The sequence below is a fragment of the Hydra vulgaris genome, chromosome 01, assembly GCF_038396675.1.
Source record: "Hydra vulgaris chromosome 01, alternate assembly HydraT2T_AEP".
Taxonomy (NCBI): domain Eukaryota; kingdom Metazoa; phylum Cnidaria; class Hydrozoa; order Anthoathecata; family Hydridae; genus Hydra; species Hydra vulgaris.
The window spans coordinates 4,747,359-4,766,261 of NC_088920.1; the positions used below are offsets into that span (position 1 = coordinate 4,747,359).

Genomic DNA, 18,903 nt, shown 5'->3' on the forward strand with positions numbered 1-18,903 from the left:
GTTTTGGAGTAATAGAGTTGAGAGAGGGTTGTAACCATAATTAAAGTACCCTCCTTGACCATAGTGACATTCTTGACCTTAGGGAGATTTGACATTAAAAAAAAATTTCTACCCACTCAGAAAATAATTTTACAAGAAAAAAAAAAATGAAATTTATAAACGCTGGCAAAAAAAAGGGGATTGTTGAGGCATAATCTAATCTTTTTAAAAAGAATATGGATTAAATTGGCAAGATCATACAACTAGAAAGAATAATATCTGAGAAATAAAAACATGGATAAATGAAACATTCTACCAACACAAGTAAAACTAACATGTGAATTATTTTGTAAAAAACACTCAACTTACAGACATACACAAAAAAAAAAAAGATGCGGTAGTGGAGTAACTCCTTCAATAACTCTCTGCAGTTACAAGGTGGACAAAAAGAATCTCTTTTAGAGATTTTGCATAACAAAATCTCTGAGAGAGTGACAAATTATTTAAAATATGTTCTTAATTAAACTTTAAATGGGAAAATTATTTTATGCAACATAAAAACTCTTTTTAGGTATTTTTAATGAACACAGATCACTTGAAATACTTTTAACTTTTCCAAAAATTTCTGAGTGTATTTTGCTATTGATTTATGAAAATTTTTTAAATTTTTTAAAAAATTATTCTCTTTTTCACAAATTATTAGCAAAAAACACTTTGAAATTTTTGGAAATTTTAAAGAATATTTACGTGAATTTCTGGAATTCACTTAAATTAAATAATTTTAATGAAAGATTTACAGCATTTAGTGAAATGCTGAATGAAAGATTTACAGCATTTAGTGAAATGCTAAAATCCAGAACCTTTCAATAAAATATGTGGAAATAATGTGAAGAAACAGGGTAAGGAGCCCAAAGGATTCAGTACATACATTGATTTTGGAACAAGATAATAAAAAGTAATATTATATTAACAGAGAGTTTGGATTGAGCAGCAATATGGTCAGGTTTAGTAGAAAATTTTTAAATTTTCTATTTTATCATTTTACTTCTGACAAAGGAAGTATTATTTACAATAAACATGTTTTAGTCAAATTTTTAATCTGTTTTATAAAAATTATTATATTTTTTTCAAGTAATCATTTCTTTCTTTAATTATGAATTTTTAATTTATTCATATAGATACATATAAAGAGGCTGAATCTACCAACAGGTGTAAAATATCAGAGTATTAACAGTTTAATGTTGTGCATGGAATATGTCCCTGTTAATTTTGATGTGCCACACAAGAAGTCCTAAGTTACAACTTCAGGTTAACTAGCAGGACTTAGACAATTGCATAGCTAATTGCTTAGAATGCCAGGATCTATCTACGAATAGAACAAGTTATTTTTAAACTTAAATCATACCTAAAGTAATCTAAAACATTAAACATAAAAAATCAATTCTACCAGCTAACTGATTCAATTTTAACCTTTCAAAAAACTATGTGGTCTATGAAGCGACCTTCCATCAGTTAAATCTTATCCCTTGCCAAATTCACCAGACTTGCTTAATCATTGTAAACCTAATTTAAACTCAACTGTACTTTTATCTGATCTCAGTATTGATAAATACTATCCTTTGATTTGCAAAGATTCCAATAGCTACACTTTAATTTTTTTTAACATCATTGCATCCAACAAGGCTGCAAACAACCAGAATTGATTAGAATTGTTTTATAAGTAATAAATTTAAATATATTTGACCATATTTTTTTGTGGACATTGTGCCAGCATCGAAAGTGTTTGAAGCAAATGAACTGTTGCCACATGATATTCTAGCTACAATCAACTGGACAAATTTAGAACTGGAACTGAAGCTTGAAGAAATTAATACGGATTTAGAACTTTTAGATTGCTATGTATCACGTTTCATGGTTATTGATGGCAAACATAACTTACCTGAAACACTGTCTGGTCAGTTTAATAAAGCTGGGGACAAACGAAAACATCATAGTAGTAGGAAATATACAATAGTAAATTTAGATACGACTTTGGTTGATGTAGATCAAGCATTATGCTCAGTCAGAAATATTAACAGAAATGTTATACCCAGACATTTAAATACTTTAAACAGCAGGTTTATTACCATGAAGGAAGAGTCTGAGATTTATCACGCCATGCAGTTTATCAATCCGCAGAACTGAACTGACAACAAAGAGTTTGGTGTGGACGAAATAATGTTTTTGTCCACGCATTTCAAAACACCATTAGAACATTCAAATTTTAATAAAAAGTTAATTAAAGAGTAGAATCTAAAAAAAGTTTCTATTCTTGATTCATGCAAGAACAAATCTTGAAGATTTGTTCTTGAATGAATCAAGAATAGAAACTTTTTTTGATTAATGCAAAAACAAATCTTGAAGCAATGGTATGCAATGGCCAGACAAGAGAAATTCGGAGGTCAAAATTCTTGTACAAAAACTCGGTTTCCTGATTTATTAAAAATTATATCAATTATTTTAACGATTAAAAGGATCAAACTCAAGCGTGGAGCAATTGTTTAGCACAGTTACTAGCATATTATCAGATCAATGCTTTTCCATGAGTTACGATATGCTAAATGATAGCATTATGATATTAGGAAACCATGAAAGCTGGTCAAAAGATGAAATAATCCTCATAAAAAAGCGAGCAAAAGATATTTATTTGAATAAGAGACGCTTACTTCAGGTTGATGATGACCCAGATGACTATACAACAACAGCATCATAAATTCCAAATCAAGCTCTCGATGATGACGATGAAATAGGCAGTGCTGATGAAGATATGACTCACAAATTAGCAGCATTCAGTTTCAAAAATGAAAAAGAGGAAAGACCGCTGAAAACAGTTGAGGAGAAAATCTGTTACTTAACTTTCAACTAATTAATTTGAAGAAGAATTTCAAATTATTCTTGTGTTATAATCTACAAATTTTTTGACAATAAAAAAAGCTTTATTTAAATAAGAAATTATAAAAAAATATATTTATTAATTATTAATTAATTTACAAAAAAATTAATTATTATAAAAATATCAAGAAATATAAAAACTGTTAATCGTAAATATTAAGTTAACAGCGTTTTGAATACATATCAAAACAATGAAAGCAAAAAATTTTAGCCATGAATATATTCTTAAATTATTATAATTTTTTTTTTTGTTATTCACCTCCTCAAGGCAGAGAAGGCCACTACAGAAGAGGAAGCTACTTAATAGTGGTTATAACCTTCTCTTAACTATAAAACTCCGAAACACGAACCTTGACAAACAAGGCCGCTATACTATTATAAGAACTTATTAGGCACATGCGTTTTTGTTTGGTTGCGCGTTTTTTTTTTTAATAGCAATCTGGCACAATTTTAAAAAATAGCGATCTGGCACAAATAAAAAACAAGAAGTTAGAAAGTATAAAAAACTAAATTGTTGAAGTAGTATAAATGCGCTGTTATAGATACTACATCAAACATTGACGAATGAAAGTCGCATAACAAATAGAAAGCTTTTTATAAACACTGTCTTTTTCAATTTTCAAATTTCAAGATCGCTCTCGCAGCCCTGACCTAGAGCACGAGCGTGATATAACATGCTTGGCGATTTTCTTCATCACAAGCCGTATATATATATATATATATATATATATATATATATATATATATATATATATATATATATATATATATATATATATATATATATATATATATATATATATATAATATATATAATACATATATACATATATACAAACATACATATATCAGTAAATAGAAAAAAATAAAATAAAATATGATTCTTGTTTAGTATTGTTACCTCCAAATTTTGTCCTAATTTTACTCACAATATCTAAACGATCAAAAGCCATCAACTCTTTTTTTAATTGCTCCCAAGAAGGATTTCCATTTTTTTGCTTCCATTTTTTTAAAACATTATCAGCTTTCTCATAAGAATTTTTGTTATCAGATCCAATGTTATCAAGATCTGAATCACTTAGACCTAGGTGTCTTCCCCATCGCAACCAATCACTTCCAATATTATAGCTTACTTCACCATAACATTTTGAAATAAATTCATCAGAAACAAAATCATTACTAGACACTAAATATAAGAAATTTTAATTTTGAATGTGTAAAAAAAAAGGCAAATAAATTTATAAAAACAAAAAACAAAAGAAAATTGGTGTTTCTGGGTAAAAATGATTTTATACGGAATTTAAAAAAATTGATCAACAGATTAATTTATTAGTCATATTTGGTAATAACTATGATGTATTAAAAATGTTAAGATTCAAAATTTTGAAAACAAGATCTATAGCAATATAAAAAATAACAAACTCAAGTGAACACATTTAAACACATTTAAACACATTTAAAAAATAAAAATAGTTAAAGAGCCAGAACTTTCCTTCGCAAGAAACAAAATGGCATTAAAAATTGAAGGAAGAAATGTTTTGTTATTATCTTATTCAACAACTTATTTTGGAAAGTTGTTGTAACTTTAAACTTATTTTCTAATGTTATGAACACAACTTGTCTCGGCACTTGGAGATCCCTTTAACACACACACAAAATAAAATGGTACAAAATATATATAAATATTCAGATAGCCTGAAATATAAAAAAAAAAATTTTTAGAGTTGTTCTTTAAAAAAATCGTAATACTATGCATGTTGCTATAAGTATTAGCTTTAATTTAAAAAATCAAATAAAAATATAAAATCATTCGCAAAACTGTTCATAACCTGCTTTGTTAATAGAAGGATGAAAGAGATTTACTTTTAAAATAAACAAGTTTTATCTTAAACTAAAAACTTTTCTCAATAAACTTTTATAAAAAATCAATCAAACAACTAATCATTTCCTCCTTCCTAAACTTATGAGCAAGTGTGATTTTATATTCTCATTACAAGCTGATTAAGAGTTGTTATTTGTGTCTAGTAGTTTTAAATATTCCATTTTGTGTTTTACGTTAAGAAAGTGATCCTAAACAAGCCCTGTACATATATTTTTTCATTATATTATTTGAGCCAATACAATACGGAAATACTGGTATTGTGTTGGCTCAATACTACTTAAAAAAGCCTGGTTATACCAGTAATTCGGTATCAGATTACTGGTATAACAAGTAATCTACTAGTATTAAATGAACTATTACATACATACATACATACATACATACATACATACATACATACATACATACATACATACATACATACATACATACATACATACATACATACATACATATATACATACATACATGTTTTTCAACATTTCCATATAACAATATTTTTAAAACTTTTAATCAATTATTTTAGTTAAAGTTACATAATATTAATGATGTTTTACATACATAGTTTAATTATCTGAAACCAGATCTGATAGTTTGATCGTCAACTAAAAATCTTGAAATCATTAAAAGTAAAACTTTAAGTACTCTTTACATAACTACACTAATACCAACTAGTTATATAATTTGAAATTTGAAATGGTAATATAAATTTGAAATGGTATTGTGTAGTTATATAAAAAACGGATGCACCTTATAAAAAATATAAACATTTGGTGCCAATCTATCAAAGATAAATATAACATATGGACATTTGGTGCCAAACTATTCAAAGATTGTTATACATTAAACAATAACAGTTTATAACACTAAAAGGTTTCACAATCAAAAGGTTTCTTGGTTTTATTTATGATAAATATCTACTTTATGTCAGACATGAATCTGTGTTTTTTAAAAAGGTGGATTTGTTTAAAATGTTTTAAGCAAATTTGCCCTGTTAAAAAACACTGATTCATTTGTAGTTTAATGATTTATTTACAAATATAGTTTGTATGTAAATTTTATTACACCAAATGTCACTAAAAATGCAGAGCTCAAAGTGTAAAAAGAAATGCAACTAGCTTGTCCACCCCTGTTCCTGAATAGAATTGTGTTAATAATATTAACTGATTTTTAGGATTTCGCCATTACAACGTTTGCCGATTTATAATTTTAAGTTTCAAAATAAAATTATTAAACAAATAAAAAAATCAACTAAAAAAAACATAAACCTTCTTTTTCAACTGAGCTGCTAAATAGACTATTTTCCATTTTATCGTAGAAACCTTAAAATAGTCAAGACAACAAATTTATAAAAAGATAAGAAATATGCTTATACCAAGAAAATATCTTTATGAAAAAATATATAAAGTTAATATATTCAGGCCCATAGTAAGATGAAAAAGGCCCATAGTAAGGTAAATAGTTCTATTTTTAATTACTTTTAAAATTGCTGTTTTAGTTACTTTTAGAATATGTTATTTTACTTTTTTACTTTTAGAATGTGTTTTTTAACTTCTCTCGATGTTTATAACTAAACTTGATTTTATAATAATCTGTTAAATAAGTATTATATATAGTCATATATCAAAAACTTTGTTTATGGTTAACTTTTCACTGAGATTTACCAGTATTAAATGCTTATTAGGGATTCCAGAATCATACAAAAAAACTTTTTTTACAAAAAAAATGGTTTTGTACACACTAAATTTCTTGTATCACCTATGTTGAAAATAAAATATACAAAAAAAATTGGTCTCAGATCATTTTTACAACATAATTTTTTTTAAGAAGAGCTTTTGTATACAAATTTATGTCTATACTCAAAAGTCAAAAGTTAAATACACAAAAAAATAGATTTCAGTTTATTATAAGTGTTTACTGTAAAATTCTTATTTAAATTCGTTATTTAAATAAGAAATAATAAAAAATAAATTGATTTTCCAAAAAAAATTAAAAAATTATATTATTTATCAAAAAATTATCAAGATTTATAAAAACTGTCAATCGTAAATATTAAGTAAATGGCGTTTTAAATACATATTAAAACAACAAAAGCAAAAACTTTTAGCCACGAATTTATTCTTTAACTCTATTATAAGAACTTATGAGGCACTTCTATTTTTGGTTGGTTGCGCTTTTTTTTACTAATAATAGTTTAAAAAAATAGCGATCTGGCACAAACAAAAAACAAGAAGTTGGGAAGTATAAAAATCAGATAATCAGATCAAAAATCTTTTTTTTGTTCTTTAAGAAAATCAAAATACTATGCATATTGCTATAAGTATTGGCTTCTAATCGTAAAAACAAATAAAAATTATGCGCAAAAATGTTTACACCCTGCTTTGCTAATAGAATGATTAAAGAGTTTTACTTTTAAATTAAACAAGTTTTATCTTTAACTAGAAATTTTCATCAATAAATTTTTATAAAAAATCAATCAAACATCTTATTATTTACTCCTTCCTAAACTCATGATTTTATATTCTGATTACAAATATTAAATAAAAAAAAAAAAAAAAATTCCATTTTGTGTTTTACGTTAAGAAAGTGATCCTACACAAGCCCTGAAATATATTTTTTCATTATACTATTTGAGCCAACACAATATGGAAATACTGGTATTGTGTTGGCTCAATACTGGTACTTAAAAAAGCCTGTATCAGATGGTATAACAAGACTTGGTCGGGAAGCGGAAGCGATTGCTCTCAATTACTGACCACGAAAGTAATATTTAGTTGCGAAAAACTGGCCAGATTTTTTAATCACTTTGAGAAAAAAAAAGCGCAATAAAGATTGATTAGACCGACGAGAGATATTTACAAAAAAATAAACTAGAAAAAGAAAAGAACTTTTAACACGAAAAAAATTAAAGCAAAATAAATTATGTTTAGAACAAATATTTTCAAAACATCGCTCTTTTATAATTTTTTTGCAAAATTAAGCAACACTTTGTATATAATGTGCTTAATAAGGAAACAAATGTTCTTTTATTTATCAAAGAGTAATATATATAGTTTTTATTTATATACTTGTCTCTTATTTCTAGTGCTGGGTTAAGGAGGGTTGGGGTTAGAGGGGGCTACGGCCCCAGCCCCCCATTCCCAATGTTAGGGGCCCCAAAACAGTCAAGAAGACCTTTTTTTAAGTCATTTTTACGCTGTGGCACATAGAAAAAGGCCTCAAAAATAAAAATAGCCCCGACCACGAAAAGTACAACATGATTCTAATAAAACTAACGCTAGTTTATTTTTACTGACGCTAAATTATTTTATAAATAAAAATTTAATATTTTTAATAATTATTTTATGCTTTGTGTAGTTTGAAAAGTTTAGCATATTTGAAACAACTCTTCTTAGTAAGATGAACAAATGAAATAATTAAATCATTGTTTTACAGTAGAAATTAAACTAACTAGATAGAAATCAACTAAAAAGGTTAAAAATACTTTAAAAGAGGAATCAGATTGTACTAACTAGAAATAGCGGTATTGTGAAGCAGTGCTTTGAAATACCGGGGTATTGTGAAGCAGTGCTTTGAAATACCGGGGTATTGTGAAGCAGTGCTTTGAAATACCGGGGTATTGTGAAGCAGTGCTTTGAAATACCGGGGTATTGTGAAGCAGTGCTTTGAAATACCGGGGTATTGTGAAGCAGTGCTTTGAAATACCGGGGTATTGTGAAGCAGTGCTTTGAAATACCGGGGTATTGTGAAGCAGTGCTTTGAAATACCGGGGTATTGTGAAGCAGTGCTTTGAAATACCGGGGTATTGTGAAGCAGTGCTTTGAAATACCGGGGTATTGTGAAGCAGTGCTTTGAAATACCGGGGTATTGTGAAGCAGTGCTTTGAAATACCGGGGTATTGTGAAGCAGTGCTTTGAAATACCGGGGTATTGTGAAGCAGTGCTTTGAAATACCGGGGTATTGTGAAGCAGTGCTTTGAAATACCGGGGTATTGTGAAGCAGTGCTTTGAAATACCGGGGTATTGTGAAGCAGTGCTTTGAAATACCGGGGTATTGTGAAGCAGAGCTTTGAAATACCGGGGTATTGTGAAGCAGTGCTTTGAAATACCGGGGTATTGTGAAGCAGTGCTTTGAAATACCGGGGTATTGTGAAGCAGTGCTTTGAAATACCGGGGTATTGTGAAGCAGTGCTTTGAAATACCGGGGTATTGTGAAGCAGTGCTTTGAAATACCGGGGTATTGTGAAGCAGTGCTTTGAAATACCGGGGTATTGTGAAGCAGTGCTTTGAAATACCGGGGTATTGTGAAGCAGTGCTTTGAAATACCGGGGTATTGTGAAGCAGTGCTTTGAAATACCGGGGTATTGTGAAGCAGTGCTTTGAAATACCGGGGTATTGTGAAGCAGTGCTTTGAAATACCGGGGTATTGTGAAGCAGTGCTTTGAAATACCGGGGTATTGTGAAGCAGTGCTTTGCAATACCGGGGTATTGTGAAGCAGTGCTTTGCAATACCGGGGTATTGTGAAGCAGTGCTTTGCAATACCGGGGTATTGTGAAGCAGTGCTTTGCAATACCGGGGTATTGTGAAGCAGTGCTTTGCAATACCGGGGAATTGTGAAGCACCGCTAATGATGTTTAGTAAGGAGGCTTTTTAATTCTAATCAGTATTTAAAACATAAAAAAGTAACTTTAAGTTTAAGTATAATGAGTTAGAATGAGGGGAAGGGGAGAGGAAAAGGAATCCGAAATTACACTGAAAGTTTCAATATTTATTAGTTACTAGTTTGTTTTTTAACTTTTAAGGACGATTTTCACTTGAGTTTTATTTTTAGATTTAAGAAATAATTTTTTTGTTGATAACAAGTAAAAAAATGGGCTTGAAGGAGTGGCCTAATGAGCATATGGTGGACGAGAAAATTTTCTTAAAATTAATTAATAAACATCAGTCCCAACTACTTCTATTAAGTACCCGAGAGTACATAATAGATATATATATATATATATATATATATATATATATATATATATATATATATATATATATATATATATATATATATATATTAGTAGAAAATCACTTAACAAAAACTTTTTTCAATTTAAACTGTGATTCATCAACAAAGATTCCCAACTACTTCTATTAAGTACCCGAGAGTACATAATATATATATATATATATATATATATATATATATATATATATATATATATATATATATATATATATATATATATATATATATATATATATATATATATATATATATATATATATATATATATATATATATATATATATATATTAGTAGAAAATCACTTAACAAAAACTTTTTTCAATTTAACCTGTGATTCATCTACAAAGATTCATCAGAAATGAATGATCAAATTAATAAAATTCAATTTATACAAAAATTAAATTACACTATTATAAAAAGAATTCTTTAGAAATGATTACTTATGCTTTTTTTGAAATGTTTTTTTAAAAAAGGGTATTTAATGTAAATATTATTTAAACTCATTTATTTTTATAGTTTTTAAGGAGAAACTTATTTTCATGCCTACATTTAGAAAATAATTCCAATTATTTGTTTAATAAGCATTCTTGATTTGCATGTGTAATTATTTCAAATTTTTCTTGTAGGCATAGTATGCATTTTTTAGAAATATTGTTATATGCAGGCGCTGTTTTAAGGACGGACCAATTCAGATAAAATCTTTATTTCTCAATATTTTTTACTTTTAATTCCCATATATATTTTGATAGCATCGTATCTTTTAAATACTTTTTATTTTTGAAAGATTGCTTTGATTGCAAAACGTTTTTTCCATTAACCTTCTGTTAAGCCCATATATTGTTTATCAGGTACATTCTTAGAGGAAACAACACATTTATATACCACATTTTTTGATAAACAACTTCCACTCATTGGACAATTGTTTTTTTGTTTACAATTACAATTTTCTGTAGTTTTTTCATTTAGGATTTCTTTTTTGTTTAACAAAGCATTATTGTGACCTTATATAATTCTTTCCATACTTTTTGTGCAACTGTAGCAAACTTTAACTGTATTTCGATTAAAAAATTTTTTTTTTCATTTTTAATGAATCTTTATTGATGAAACACAGTGTAAATTGAAAAAAATTTTTGTGAAAAAATTAGTAAAAAAAAACTTATCCAACTTTTATCTTCTACTGGAAGTTTCACCATTGCTGGATCATCAGGAATCCAGCAATCCAGCAAGGGTGAAACTTTAAGTAGAAGATGAAAGTCAGATAATTGTTTTTTACTAATTTATTATTGCTCTGTTCTTTAAGAACATTGAGCACTCTATTTGTAAAATACACTAACATAATTTCCATATATATATATATATATATATATATATATATATATATATATATATATATATATATATATATATATATATATATATATATATATATATATATATATATATATATATATATATATGTAAATTACATTAGTGTATTTTACAAATAGAGTGCTCAATGTTCTTAAAGAATAGAGCAATAATAAAATAGTAAAAAACACTTATCTAACTTTTTTCTTCTACTGGAAGTTTCACCATTGCTGGATCATCAGGAATCCAGCAATCCAGCAAGGGTGAAACTTTAAGTAGAAGATGAAAGTCAGATAATTGTTTTTTACTAATTTATTATTGCTCAGTTCTTTAAGAACATTGATCACTCTATTTTTAAAATACACTAACATAATTTCTATATATATATATATATATATATATATATATATATATATATAAATTTATTCACACACACATATATATTCATTTATACATATACACACACACATATATATACATATATATATATATATATATATATATATATATATATATATATATCTCTATATATATATTTCTATATATATATATATATATATATATATATATATATATATGTATATATATATATATATATATATATATATATATATATTTTAAACATCTTTGCTTCCAACAAGGCTGCAAGCAGCCACTAATTAAAGTTGGAAGTTACTGAAAGAGAAAAGATGAAGATTGTAGAGCAAAATAACGATTGACGAACTACTTAAAAGATTGCAAATTATATGAATCAGGAAAGCAAGATGAAGGAAGCGAATTCCAAAGAACTAAAGTTCGAGGAAAAAAACTAGACGAATTTTTTGGAGCACTTAGGAACAGTCACAGAAAAAGAATGAGACTTAATTGAATGAGGAGTAACACGAGAATGAATTTTAATAGATGGCACAAGAGACGCTAATACTTTAGAGCAGTGCCCATAATAGTTTTTGTAGAAAAGAGAAAGAGAAGCAACATTACGACAATGTGATAATGGTTGGAGGTTGGCTGAAAGAGCAGGTCCAAGTATGTTTACAAAGCGTTTTTGCACCTTGTCTAAAAGAGAAAGGGCATTATTAGAAGATCCGCCCCAGATATGGCAACATTATTCCATACAAGGCCGGATTTGAGATTTATAGAGATAGAGAATAGAATCCGAAGTAAGAAAGTGACGAGCTCGATAAAGAGATGCAACCTTAGCAGATGCTAATTTTGCAACTGATTTGATGTATGGTTTCCAGGAAAGATTGGAAGTAAGAGTTAATCCTAGAAGATGTAGGGTAGATGTCTCATAGAGTACATCACCGTTCATAAATATAGGAAGATCTAAATTATTGCGATAAGGATTGGCTGAAAAAAATTGAGTTTTATCTGAATTAAAGTTTACCAGCCACTGTGAGCCCCATGCTGTAGCAGAAGTGAGATTCTTTTCAAGCTCAAATGCCCCCTCCAAGCAATCAGAGGGTGTTGGTTGGTTATCACGACAAGAATAAATGGTAGTATCATTAGCAAACAATGCCATCTTAGATGTGAGAATATCTGGAAGATCGTTAATGTAAATTAAAAAGAGTATAGGGCCAAAGATAGAACCTTGAGGATCCCCTGAAGTTACAGAATAAAAAGAATAGTGTTGTCCATCAAGGACAACTTTTATGCTACGATTGGAAAGGAAGGATTCAATAATCTTAAAGATGTTGCCAGATACACCATAAGAAGAAAGCTAATGGAGAAGACTAGCATGCCAAACTTTATCAAAAGCTTTTGAAATGTCAAGAGCGATGGCCTTAACCTCTCCACCTTCATCTAATGCACAATAAAACCTGTCAGTTATTACTGTTAGCAAATCAGCTGTAGAACGAGAAGATCGAAATCCATTTTGATGGTCAGAAAGTAAGTTATTAGATCCAAGATGAGAAATTAAGTGTTTGTTAATTAAAGATTCAAAAACCTTGCTTATGAAAGGAAGAAGACTTATGGGACGGTAGTTAGATGAATCAGATCGCTCTCCAGAATTTTTGAAAATAGGGATAACAGATGCCGCTTTCCAGCAGGCTGGAAAACAAGACTCTGATAAGCACTTGTTAAATAGTTTTGAGAGTATAGACGACAGATCCGGATAACACTTCTGCAAGACAATAACAGGTATTTTGTCAGGGCCACAAGCTGTAGAAGAGTCTAGACAGGATATCACTTTAGATACAGAAGCTGGAGTGATATGAATGTCAAGCAAATGGATCAACCTGTTTGTTGGCATTATCAGGTAGAACGCAACTAGTGGAATCAAGAGATGATATTGATAAAAAGTTTTTAGCAAACAATTCGGCTTTGTCTTTAGGTGAGGTGACAAAGTCTGAACCATGCAAGAGAGGTGCAATTATAGATTTGCCTTTATTATTGATATTATTAAAAATTCTTCAGAAGTTACGAGAGCCTAATTTTTGAGATGAGATGCGAGATTTCAAGACCTGAAAATAGCGGGTTTTGGCGTTAGACAAAACCTTTTTACAATTGTTTCTTGCAGTAATAAACAGACGTCTGTTTTCTGGAGAATTGTTTTGCTGATAAATATGGAAGTAACGGTTTCGATTGGCAATTGCAGCAGCACAGTTTGAGGAAAACCATGGCGGAGAGTGAGGCTTGACTTGGAATCGTCGAGAGGGAATAAAAGATTCCATGCCAGCCTGAATCCACGAAGTTATGTAAAAAGCACATTTGTCGACAGGAAGACAAAAGATTTCTACCCAAGGGCCATCACAAAGAAAATCACAGATAGAATCCCAGCCAGCTTTACTGTAGTTGTAAGTGGTTCGATAATAGGGGGATTCAGGTGATGAAGAAGAATGAGATATTAGTTTTAGAGAGATCAAACTGTGATCAGAAAAACCGAAGGGTGAATGTGGAGAAATTGAGCACTGGCTAGGATCAGAAACAAGACATAAGTCGAGTAGAGAAGGTAAATGATTCGGGTTGTCAGGAAAGCGAGTTGGAAAGTCGACTATTTGAGTTAGGGATTGAGAAAGGCAAAAGTTGAGGGCTTTAATGCCTGCAGAGTCAATGACACTAGAGCTAAGCCATTCAGAGTGGTGAGCATTAAAGTCACCAACAACAACTATATTAGCTGATGGTTAAAGAGAGAGGGCTTGGTCAATATGATCAGAAATAATGTCAAAAAGAGTGCAGTCTTGAGATGAAGGAGAGCAATATAGAACAAAGAGAAAGGCAATAGAGTGAAGTGGTGCTAAACGGAAGCACATGAAAGAATAGTTTGTGGATTCAAACCAAGTTTCACGACAAATGGGTGAATTCTTACGAATGTAAATGCCGAGGCTATTGGAGTCTTTATGAATTAAAGGAAGATAACCATCAACACAAAGATCACAAGATGGGACAGCCGAACTCAAATTAGTCTCACAAAGAGCAAGTAGGTCTGGTGAACTTTGCAAGAGATAAGACTCAACAGAAGAAAAGTTACTTCGAAGACCACGAATATTAGTGAATGATAGGTTTAGAGAACTTGGTGATGATGATGGTTTTTTTTTTTTGTGTTTTATAGTTTTTGGTACTTCAATTTTAAGTTAGATTGAAGAACTTGAATCAAAGCATAGATAGTACTCAGAACACTGTTTAATAGCCCAAGCAATTGCCTCATTACTACTAATAAACCCTAACCCATAACAAAGGGCTCCAAATGTGGCCTCCGCAATGCACACCCAAAGTACAAACAGGAACACCATCCATGCGCAACATGGCACTGTTAATACTTTGATATTTTTCAGCTGTTGATGGAATCAGCCTCTCTGAGAGCTACCACAGAGTTCGGGAAACCTGACTACCAGCCGGCCTCAGAACCATAAAACTGAGTTTTAGAGTTGTACCCTCATTAGGAGATAAAAGAATGAGTTGCCTAGTCATAAAAACAGAGACACAAGCAAAACCCATGCATTGAGTCAAGAAGATCCAGCATTCAACATCCTAAACTGGAAACAATGTATTAAAGATACATCTGCGCCAGCCTAATAGATGAAGAAGAGGTGTGAAGCTGGTCAACAGATAGAATATGTTTACCCCTTAAGTCTTTGCCTAGGAGGCCTTCTACAAGACAGTAGCCGGGTGCATTTAACATCTGCCCAAATGAGTATTTTTATCGAGACACTATCTCTAGCCTTTACTCAACCAAGAGCCCCAAGGCAGGGGGTGTTTTAAATGGGAGTTGGCATCTCCTAGCCTTTGCCTAAAAAGGCTAGTCCTACAAGGCAGCAGGACATGAAGCAGATTGTACTGGGTTACATGTTACCAGTAGCACTTATATATATATATATATATATATATATATATATATATATATATATATATATATATATATATATATATATATATATATATATATATATATATATATATATATTTATATATATATATATATTATAAATTTGTGTTCTACCATGACCTCAGGTGCGGTGCTTGTTCATCCACAAGTTACTTTGCATGTTTGTGTTTGGTAACCAGAAACTTCTTGTATGTTTATTTCATAATTAGTTTTATTAACTTTGATGATTATTAATAATTTCATTGAAAACACAATATTGTTGAAAGTCTTTTTGTTTACAAAATAATTTATAAAGTTGCATTGGAAAAAAAAACAAGAATTACATTTACATAATAAAAACATACTTTTTAAAGAAAAAATAAGACTATACTAATAAAATCTATTATATATAATAAACTTTCAAAATTTTGACAATTAAAAACATTTATTTTTGTAAACAAATAATAATAGTTTAAAAGATTTACAGCTTCGCAGAAGTGGCTCTGAGAATGAGGCACAAAATTATAGTTTGTTTGATAATATATTCTTGAAACAATTTATGCTAGAAACTTATCATATCTTGATTAATACAATTTTTAAAACATTTTAATAGAATACTCTAGAACTTTATTTTGCTTATTTTTCGAATTAACATAATTAGTTTGTTTGTAGATTTGGCGGGTTTTTAGAGTTGGCAAAAATTCTTTTTATTCTATCACCTTATTATACCAAAAATACCTATATTTTTTAAAATTTGATACACATAATAAAAAGTAAATTATAAAATCACTTATATTATAAATTACAAATTTATTTTAAAAAACAAAAAGAAGTAAAAGCATTCTTCAAAGTTTTATTTCAACTTTTTTTTCAAATCAAAATTTTTATGTTTCAAATGTGCTAACTCTAAACTTGTAACTTCTTTCAAGAAATTTATATTTCTTATTTTTTATTATTAATTAATTTAATTAATTTAATTTTTTTAATTAAGTATTTTGTAGGCAATATAAATTTGAACACTATTTTTACATTTTGATTTTACAGGACAACTTTATTTTTAAGAAGTTTTCTTAAAAACTTCTTTATTTAATGAACTTTTTGCTAACACCCAACAAACAAAAATAATAGTATTAAAAAATTCTAACAGTAGTATTTTTTTAAATTACGCTTTTCTAGTATTCTATCTGTAGTTTTATGTATCTGTAGTTACTATCTGTAAATTATGCTTTTCTAGAATTCTATCTTTAGTATTTTTCTAGATTATGATTAAATATTTTAAAAGTTTTCTCTCTTTTGTTTTGTTTGTCATAATCCAAGAAATCTCTGGAAAAAACTCTTGAAACAAGACATACAAGTGGTGATCTTATTGAGTTTTTTAAAATAACAACTGGAATTGATAAAATATCGTGGTATAAAGAGCTTCATAAAGCTTCTTCCCAAAGTCTAAGAGGTCATTCAATGAAATTTCATTTCCGGATTTTATAAATCAAATGTCATACTTTTTAACATTTTATTTTTGGTTTTTAAAAAGATTCAATGCTGTTTAAAAATTAGACTATATGTCAACACTATAATTTACGAACCTACAAAGATTGATTATACAATTATGTTCAATGGATATCTTTCAAAATACTTACGTTACAAAATTTTAACTGTGATCTACTAAACAGAAAAAATTAAACAATGGAAACTATTACTCATAAACAACTTATTAAATATAAAAATACAATAACTATAGCAACCACTTGATAGTGACTTATAATATTTATTTTAAATAGTAAAAAATTTTAAAATAAGGTAAATAAAAAGAACTTTTTTAATATATTTTAAGCTTAATATTTAAAATGTTACACATACAAACAAAAGACCTTATTTAATAAGGTGACGATAATTAATACAAACTAAGGGCTGTTACTAAGTTATCAAGATTTAGATAAACCAAAAACAAAGAAATATAAATTTTCTTTTCTAAAGCTGTTTGAGTTATCTTAAATCTGCTTGAGTCAAATCTTAGAACTGTGTCAAGCAAATATTAAACTTGACACATCTAAAAAATGATAGGCACACATTTTATCTTATCGCATTACTTTGTATTATGATAAGATAAAATGTGTTATCATATTACAAAGTAATATGATATAAATATGAATAAATGATTGTTATTTTTATCTGCGTTGAATGTATACTTTATAACAAAAATAATAAAAAAAAAACTTTAAACAAAGAAAAAATAAGAATTACTATATTATATGAATGATATGAATGTATTCATGCTAAATATGATTACATTTACTGAGTATAAACAAAAATGAATGTATTTTCATACTTTCATATTTGTTTTTTTACATTACATTAATCATTCTTTTTCTTTCTTTTTTTTTTTGTCACACCTAGTATTGAAAAAAAAAAAGATAGGAGGTGGACTTGGTGATACAACCAAACTTGTTTTGACCACGTATTTTTTTAATAATAAAAAGTGTAACTTTTTTTAATAAAAAGTTAGACTTTTTATTAAGTATATTAAAGTTTTATTTTTAATGCAAATACATGAGTGCAATATGAATTACAGTATGAATATATTACAGAATGATTACAGTATGAACACATACTGCTTAATTACAGTATGATTACATGGGATTGATGTTCAAGCCATCATGTGCTATATATCTTCTTAATTTTTTGGAAAAGTGAGTTACTTTAAACTCAACAAATTTATCAAATTTTAAAAAATACAATCACATGATAAAGATTAAAATAAAAAAATATATGTAGTACCTAAAACACTTGGAACATTAAACATTAAATATAACTATTGCATTTATGGTAACAATTACTCCATTCCATTTTGAAATCGATGGTAGTTATATTTTAACACATTACATGACATAAAAGAACATTACTAACTACTGTACTCAGTTGTAAGAACAAGAAACTAAGACGTTCTAAAAGCCATAAAACTTATTGACAAAATATCACATGGCATTAACAAATGTTTACTTTTCATTTTGCAATGTTGACATTTTGAATGCGAGCGCACATTTAAATGTACTCAAAATAAATGGCGTCAATATAATATAGAGGACACACGGACACAATCTTATCTAGAGGACACACGGACTTTCAACTGACCTATTTTTCCCAAGGCTTATTACTCGTCGTCTTTTTGTTTGTCTATGAGCATCAAATCTTGCAATCAATTTTTAAGTCACTTCCTGATAATAGATTTTATTCAAATTTTGCATACATGCTCTTTCTTAATGACAATACAATTTAAATAATTAGTTTTGCAACAAGTCAATTAATTTAGTTAATTTTAATTGAGTTTATTATTTGTATCGAAAGAATAAGAAGAATTTTAAAAATAAGTATATTAATCGTATGGTTAAGCGCCAAACCAGTCTATACATCAAAGTTGAAAAAATTTACTCTATATTAAAAAATGATTTA

The 18,903-nt window shown here is 28.4% G+C and overlaps 1 protein-coding gene across 5 annotated transcripts in view; it reads right to left on the reverse strand.

Moving 5' to 3' along the window:
* The window catches only part of LOC136075045 (NACHT, LRR and PYD domains-containing protein 6-like), a 53,056-nt gene extending 34,661 nt beyond the window's left edge, over window positions 1-18,395 (reverse strand). For 2 of the 5 annotated variants that reach the window (XM_065787267.1, XM_065787268.1), the window contains exons 1-3: window positions 18,232-18,395; window positions 6,061-6,114; window positions 3,812-4,096 (exon numbers count right to left, since the gene is read on the reverse strand). In XM_065787267.1, the coding sequence (XP_065643339.1) occupies window positions 3,812-4,096; window positions 6,061-6,114; window positions 18,232-18,256 (364 nt within the window). In that variant the 5' untranslated portion in view covers window positions 18,257-18,395. The remainder of the gene's footprint in view (window positions 1-3,811; window positions 4,097-6,060; window positions 6,115-18,231) is intronic. The other 3 variants (XM_065787271.1, XM_065787269.1, XM_065787270.1) reach the window with 3 other exon arrangements.
* Window positions 18,396-18,903: the final 508 nt, after the last annotated feature.